Source organism: Takifugu rubripes, chromosome 21 (genome assembly GCF_901000725.2).
Source record: "Takifugu rubripes chromosome 21, fTakRub1.2, whole genome shotgun sequence".
Classification (NCBI taxonomy): domain Eukaryota; kingdom Metazoa; phylum Chordata; class Actinopteri; order Tetraodontiformes; family Tetraodontidae; genus Takifugu; species Takifugu rubripes.
In genome coordinates this window covers 704,512-712,576 of record NC_042305.1, presented here as the reverse complement: position 1 = coordinate 712,576, position 8,065 = coordinate 704,512, and the positions used below count along the sequence as shown (strand labels likewise).

The following is an 8,065-nucleotide window of genomic DNA, read 5'->3' as shown; positions in this document are numbered from 1 at the left end:
GTGCAGCATGAGAATGTAGCATGAAGCAGACAGTTGTGGTGCTAACGAGGTGGGATGGAGCGATTATTCCTGCTGATTAGCTTAGACAGGCCGGAGCGTCTGCAGTCCTCACACATGATCCAATTACACTCCAAAAGTGCACACTCGTGAGCTGCCCGACAGGTGCACGTACACTCACCTGCGGGACGTGCAGCCGTGCAACAGTGACACATCACCGTGCACATCCATGAACCTGCCTGCGTGCACGTGCACACGGGGCTGGGGCTGAAAGTCATGTGAGAGGAGGAAATGTAAAATGGTGTGAAAGAATGATGGACTAGCAACAGTTAGGACCCCTGTTATCCTCTATTCTACAGCCCTCACACACACACACACACACGTACACACACACGCACACACACACACGTACACACACACACACACACACACACACTCCCACACACGCACACACACACACACACACACTCCCACACACCCACACACACACACATCAGTTCCAGTTCTTGAGTAGATTTGGTGACTTTACTCCTCTTGAGCCTCTCGTGCTGTAAAAGACGCAGTTTTGATTGATTGATTGATTGATTGATTGACTGAGTACTTTATTGATCCCTTCAGTCCATCAGGGAAATTAGCAGCAGTTTTATCACGTTTATGTGCGGTTACTCTGAAATCTGAGTGAAGCGGCGCTCAGCGAGACGTGGGGACCTAACTAATGTGGGATTAGCGAGGCGGCGTAATCTCTTTATAGAGGGTGTGCCAGCTCAGCAGACACACCTCTGCATCAGTCTGGGCGGCTCTCTCTGCCTTTATGGCAGACGTGAGCGACACCGACGCTGCCGTGCACTAGCCTGCAGCACTTCCTGTGCCTCTGGTCGTGCGTGTGCATGGAGCTGCCAGGACACGGTGAGTACAGCTACGGGGTTCAGTGGGAGCGCCCACCTGGGGGGGCAGGCTACGCCTGTTTTAGGGGCTGAGCCCACGGTCGTGCCCCGTCACATGCACACATACTCAAAGCCTTTATGTGTGATGTGCACGTGCATTTATCTTTGTTGGGGACTTTCAAAGGTCTGGGAGGGGTCCAGGGGCCACTGTGCCCCTGTGAGGTCACTCACATTCAAGCACCTTCAGTCTTTCTGGCTTCTCCACCTTAATGACACCACCGGCGGAGATGTGTGGGATGAGGAGCGTTTGTCTCGCCAGGCTGTCCTGATAACACATGTTCTGACCTGTCTCTCTGCCTGTCTCCCTGTCTCTCTGCCTGTCTCCCTGTCTCTCTGCCTGTCTCCCTGTCTCCCTGCCTGTCTCCCTGTCTCTCTTCCTGCAGCCCAAATTGAAGTTATACCATGCAAAATCTGCGGGGACAAATCATCAGGCATCCACTATGGCGTCATCACCTGCGAGGGGTGCAAGGTGAGACCTCTACCCTCCGCCTGAGGGCCAGTCTGCTGTGTGGGTCTGCCTGCACGTCTGTGTTCACCCTCTCTTGGTGGCATCTGCAGGGTTTCTTCAGACGGAGCCAACAGAACAATGCGTCCTACTCTTGTCCCCGCCAGAGGAACTGCCTCATCGACAGGACCAACCGCAACCGCTGCCAGCACTGCCGACTGCAGAAGTGTCTCGCTCTTGGAATGTCTAGAGATGGTGAGAACACGTCCGGTGTCCCTAAAAACCCCTGGAACACATCAGCCCCACTTTAAGGGGCCAAGGTTTCTGCTCAAAGTCCAGAAAGCCAACTGAATCCACCTGGGTGATTGGTTGGGCATTAATTCTGCTCATTTCTCATTGTTTAGCCGTTAAATTTGGCCGCATGTCCAAAAAGCAGCGCGACAGCCTGTACGCGGAGGTCCAGAAGCACCAGGCGCGGCTGCAGGAGCAGCGGCAGCAGCAGACGGGGGAGGCCGAAGCCCTGGCCCGCGTTTACTCCTCCAGCCTGACCAACGGACTGTCCACCCTCAACCACGAGATCGGAGGCACCTACGCCAACGGCCACATCATTGAACTACCTAAGGGTGGCCATGGCAACGGAGGCGGAGTCCCGGGGGGGTATTATGGGATGGATTCCACGCAGCCTTCCCCAGATCAGTCGGGTTTGGACATGTCGGGCATGAAGCACATTAAGCAGGAGCCGGTCTATGAGCTCACGCCAGTGCCGAACCTGTTCAGCTACGGAGGCTACCAGGACCCTCAGCTGGGCCACAACAACGTCAGCATGGGGGAGTTGGGTAAGGCTCTAATCCTACTGAACTTCAGAGAGAGTTAAGCCGCCGCTACGCTGGCAGCATGGTAGGAGAACACCGAGGTTTAGCAATCGAGCTGACATCGGGTTCACACGAATCCAAGAACCATCACGTGACCTTGTCCTCACAGATGTTCCAGCGCTACATGTAGGTGGGAGACCGGCTGCTCCAGTGAGCTGAAGCTTGTTGCTCCATCCTCCAGCGATGCTGTTTTCATTTCAAGATGCCCATAAAGGTGTCTAGCAAAGGCCTAACTGGACAGTTGAGAGCAAGAGGAACAAGTTTCACCTCCCGTGCTGGATTTATTAAAAGAACTCTGACCGCCCATCCTGGGCGGTCAGCCCTGACAAATCCACCTGTATGGATTAATGTGACCTGAAAGAATGAGAACCTGCACCAGGACCTACATGGGCATTTCAAGATGCCATTTCACGAGACCCAGAGTTTCTCACAGATGAAAAAGTATAGATGAATTAATAATTACAGACCTTTGGGTCTACACATTACAGAAGAAACGTGGTTAATCTGAACTGTCAATAATTAATGAATGGCCACACGGTTCATAGATTATGACTCAAACAATCGTCTCTTTCAGACCGAATTGCTCAGAACATCATCAAGTCCCACCTAGAGACATGTCAGTACACAGCAGACGAGCTGCAACAGCTGGCCTGGCAGACACACTCCTACGAAGAGGTCAAGATCTACCAGAGCAAGGTGAGTTTGACATCTTCAAACGGTTCCACCAGCATGAAGGTGCTGCAGTGTCAGCAAACTCTGTGGTTTACTGAGGCGCGAGTGTTGAGAGGACATTTGAGAGGTGTGTCTGGGTTCCAATCAGAGTATGACAACAGGCACCTGTAAACCACCTGTAAAGTGTCTGCAAACCACCCATAAATCACCTGTAAATCACCTGTAAATCACCTGTAAATCACCCGTAAATCACCCGTAAATCACCCAAAAATCACCTTTAAAGCACCTGTTATCCACCTGTAAACCACCCGTAAAGTGTCTGCAAACCACCCATAAATCACCTGTAAATCACCTGTAAATCACCCGTAAATCACCCGTAAATCACCCGTAAACCCCCCCAAAATCACCTTTAAAGCACCTGTTATCCACCTGTAAACCACCCGTAAAGTGTCTGCAAACCACCCATAAATCACCTGTAAATCACCCGTAAGCAACCTGTAAACCACCCGTAAAGTGTCTGCAAACCACCCATAAATCACCTGTAAATCACCCGTAAACAACCTGTAAACCACCCGTAAAGTGTCTGCAAACCACCCAAAAATCACCTTTAAAGCACCTGTTATCCACCTGTAAACCACCTGTAAAGCCCCTGTAAACCCCCCCGAAAATCACCTTTAAAGCACCTGTTATCCACCTGTAAACCACCTGTAAAGCCCCTGTAAACCCCCCCGAAAATCACCTTTAAAGCACCTGTTATCCACCTGTAAACTACCTGTAAAGCCCCTGTAAACCACCCGTAAATCACTTGTAAATCACCCGTAAACCACCCGTAAAGTGTCTGCAAACCACCCATAAATCACCTGTAAATCACCCGTAAACAACCTGTAAACCACCTGTAAACTGCCCGTAAACCACCTGTAAAGCCCCTGTAAACCACCCGTAAATCACCTGCAAAGCACCTGTTAACCACCTATAAACCACCCGTAAAGCACCCATAAACCCCATGTAAAGCACGTGTAAACCACCTGTAAACCGCATGTAAATCACCCGTAAACCACCTGTAAACCACCTGTAAATCACCTGTGAAGCACCTGTGAAGCACCTGCAAATCACATGTAAATCACCCGTAAACCACCTGTAAACCACCTGTAAATCACCTGTGAAGCACCTGTGAAGCACCTGCAAATCACATGTAAATCACCCGTAAAGCACCTGTTAACCACCTGTAAAGCACCCATAAAGCACCTGTTAACCACCTGTAGACCACCCGTAAAGCACCAGTAAAGCACCTGTTAACCACCTGTTAAGCACCTGCAACCCGCATGTAAATCACCCAAAGCACCTGTTAACCACCTGTAAACCACCCGTAAAGTGTCTGCAAACCACCCATAAACCACCCGTAAATCACCCAAAAATCACCTTTAAAGAACCTGTTATCCACCCGTAAACCCCATGTAAAGCACGTGTAAACCGCATGTAAATCACCCGTAAAGCACCTGTTAACCACCTGTAAAGCACCCGTAAAGCACCAGTAAAGCACATGTTAACCACCTGTGAAGCACATGTTAACCACCTGTGAAGCACCTGCAAACCGCATGTAAATCACCTGTAAAGCACCGGTTAACCACCGGTTAACCACCTGCAAAGCACCCGTAAAGCACCTGTAAAGCACCTGTAGATCACCTGTTAACCACATGTAAACCACCTGTAAAGCACCTGTACAACACTTGTGAAGCACCTGTAAAGCATGTGTAAACCACCCGTAAAGCACCTGTAAAGCACCCGTAAACCACCTGTAAAGAACCCGTAAAGCACCTATAGATCGCCTGTTAACCACATGTAAACCACCTGTAAAGCACCTGTACAACACTTGTGAAGCACCTGTAAAGCATGTGTAAACCACCCGTAAAGCACCTGTAAAGCACCCGTAAACCACCCATAAAGCACCCGTAAAGCACCTATAGATAGCCTGTTAACCACATGTAAACCACCTGTAAAGCACTTGTTAACCACCTGTAAACCACCCGTGAAGCACCTGTAAAGCACGTGCAAACCACCTGTAAAGCACCTGTTAAGCACCTGTGAAGCACCTGTACATCACCTGTACCTCCCGTGTGTCTGCCTCCAGCCCCGGGACGTCCTGTGGCAGCAGTGTGCCATCCAGATCACCCACGCCATCCAGTATGTGGTAGAATTTGCCAAGCGAATCTCAGGGTTCATGGAACTTTGCCAGAATGATCAGATCCTGCTGCTCAAATCAGGTGAGTTTTGCTGGACCCCTGATTTCCAGAACGTTTCTGTTGTGGAGTCAAGAAGAGAGTTTAGGGTTAGAGGGCACCAGCTGAGTGGCCTGAATCCACAGGCAGGCAGGGGTGAGTGGCTGGTTTTATTGCTCCGTCTCCTCTTACAGGCTGTCTGGAAGTGGTTCTGGTGCGGATGTGTCGGGCTTTCAACCCTCTCAACAACACCGTTCTCTTCGAAGGGAAGTATGGAGGCATGCAGGTGTTCAAGGCCCTTGGTAAGATGGTGCATCCAGAGGAAAAGCTCAACAAACCCTATTGAAACCTCCGCAGTAACCCTTCTTCGTTGGTGTCCTCCTTTCCCCTCTAGGGTGTGATGAGTTAGTGAGTGCCGTGTTTGACTTTGCCAAGAGTTTGTGCTCCCTGCAGCTAACAGAGGAGGAGATCGCTCTGTTCTCAGCAGCCGTGCTCATCTCCACAGGTCAGTGCACCCTGACACCAAACAGGAAGTAGCCTGAACGCTGGTAAAGCCGGTAAAGCCGGTAAACCACACCGATGTGGTGGTGGTGTTGACACTCATGGAAACATCCTCTCTCCTGCCCAGATCGGCCCTGGCTGATGGAGCCCAGGAAGGTTCAGAAGCTCCAGGAGAAGATCTACTTTGCTCTGCAGCACATCATGCAGAAGAACCACATGGACGAGGACACTTTGGCCAAGGTAAGCCCTCCTCTATCAGACCCTGACCAAGAATGAAAGGAGCTCTTCTGGGTGCACAGGTGTGTAGCAGCGTGGCACCCTCTCTGCTCATCTCTAACCCCCCCTCTATTTCTCGGTCTGCTCCTCTTGCTTGGCAGCTGATTAGCAGAATTCCAACGCTGTCGGCCCTGTGCACACTCCACACAGAGGAGCTGCAGGCCTTCCAGCAGCTGCACCCGGAAACAGTCAATGTCCTCTTTCCTCCACTCTACAAAGAACTGTTTAACCCCGACCCCAACTCCACCATGGTCATGCCCAAGTGACTCCCCGTGGTGGACCGAGCACACGCCGCTACCACCGATGCAGCAGCACAGGCTGCGTCCGTCAGCAGATTCCCAAACCCCCACAGCCTCATTTCAACTTGGAGGATGAGGAGCCAGTTGCCACAAACACAGTTCTCGCCAACAATTGTAGGAATGTCCAGAACTTAATCCATCGACTTCACCGATACAGTCTGAAGAATGTATATACAAGCGAAAGTGGCCCCAAGGCACGAGCAAGAGTCAGCTCTCCTGACCAGAAATGTACAGACTGGGCCCGGTCTGTGAACAAACTGAAGATCTGAATCGTTGGTCCTGGAAATGGACCAGACCATCAAGTCAAAAGATTTGGTTCCTTTTCCTTGTTTTAGTGAAGAACTGGGTGGGGCAGCGATGTGGGTGTAGCCAGCTAACTGTAGCCAGGTAACCGTAGCCAGGTAACTGTAGATACCCTTCTAGTGCAGAGCGATTTCCAGTATTACTTCCTGTTCTGTTCAGATACCTTAGACCTAATTTAAATCTACATCGGCCCCCTGCGGCCGACTATACTTCGTCTGTGTTTTTTTTTTATTTTACGATAGGTTCTTATGTACAGAATTTGTAAAGTTGAGACGTTTAAAAGAATATTGGGTCAAACCAAGAGTGAATTTGGGTTTGTTGAACTCTAGAAGCCTTGTTTGGAGTTTGTTCATATGTAAAGAAGCTACGACATTGTTCTGATGTGAACTTAGAGAATTACGTAAAGAAGGATTTAAAAAGAAATCAACAGCTACTACTTTTGAAGGAAAAGATATATACGTACAAATGAGTTTATGTTACACCTAAAAGAATCGGGCAGCTTCTGCCGTAATCATTTATTCTTGCTGCAATAATCGTCCATCAACAGTGGACTTCTTCTGAACAATCAACCAGACAGAGCCAACCAGAGCCCAGGGCCTGGTCCCTGGCTCTGACCCCGCTGGCCAGTGTGGCAGCAGAGGAGCGTCAAAAGATCCGAGTCAGGACAATCGTGAGCGGGAGGCTGCAGGAGCCCTCCGGCACCCCTCCGGCACCCCTCCGGCTTTGCACAACCCTCCTCGGCTGAAACAATGTTTCTCTAAAGAGCAATAACTCCACTCTGCCTTTAGGACCTTCTCTGCTCCCCTTCTCTTCCTGTCAGCAGCTTACTGGGTGGCAGATATGAAAAATTGCACTATATTTGAATTTTCTTCTGTGAAACTCTATTTATTCCATCACAATGTGACTAAATATGATCTGGGGTTAGGACGTAATCAAGAACATTCCGCGGAGTCACAACGGGACCTAGACCTGGAGCCGTTCCTCCTTCGGGCTCAATATAGTTGTAGCACTTATGATCTGTCCTGGATGAATGTCGTGTTGATGAGTTGGGCTCCGCACCGCCGTGTTGGGGACCCGTGGGTCTTTGTAGCGCTGCGGCCCCCTTCCAGCCTGAGACAACGGCTTATTTATTGCTCTGCCATTTCCTCCTCGCTCGTGCCTCGGTGCTGACCACGTGGACGGAGGTGTGAAGGACACTGGTGTCTTCACCACGGTCTCAGTGTTATCCCAGTCACCTGACCCCAGATCAGAGGCCCGTGGCTCTGAAGACAATCACTCCATAATTGTAGCGCGATGCACCACAGCATCTCTCAGGGAGCAGCTCTTTTTCTGACTTTGCATTAAAAGAGGGTTGAATATTTTTGCAAATCCACGAAACTCGATGATCAATGAATTTTCACTTTGTAGACTAAAATGAGACAAGTCACCAAACGTGGGCATTGGAACCAGCCCGGCCGAGGCTTCGATGAGTGTGTGTGCGTGTGTGTGTGTGTGTGTGTGTGCGTTGCTGCTTCAGGACAGTGAGGGACGTCCCCTGACA

General features: G+C 50.3%; 1 protein-coding gene across 1 annotated transcript; it reads left to right on the top strand.

Annotated features, from left to right (window-relative positions):
* The first annotated feature begins 869 nt into the window (after positions 1-869).
* rorb (RAR-related orphan receptor B) lies at positions 870-6,850 on the top strand. The gene is made up of 10 exons (XM_029829625.1): positions 870-903; positions 1,325-1,410; positions 1,500-1,641; positions 1,791-2,222; positions 2,833-2,954; positions 5,059-5,191; positions 5,341-5,448; positions 5,541-5,651; positions 5,775-5,887; positions 6,025-6,850. Exons 1-10 carry the CDS (start codon positions 885-887, stop codon positions 6,187-6,189), a joined length of 1,431 nt encoding a protein of 476 aa, XP_029685485.1. The 5' UTR covers positions 870-884; the 3' UTR covers positions 6,190-6,850.
* Positions 6,851-8,065: the final 1,215 nt, after the last annotated feature.

Bases quoted from the DNA above. Each gene is read 5' to 3' on its own strand.
- rorb (XM_029829625.1), top strand. The intron at 2,955-5,058 runs GTGAGTTTGACA...GTCTGCCTCCAG, and splicing joins TCAAGATCTACCAGAGCAAG to CCCCGGGACGTCCTGTGGCA. The intron at 5,449-5,540 runs GTAAGATGGTGC...TTTCCCCTCTAG, and splicing joins GCAGGTGTTCAAGGCCCTTG to GGTGTGATGAGTTAGTGAGT.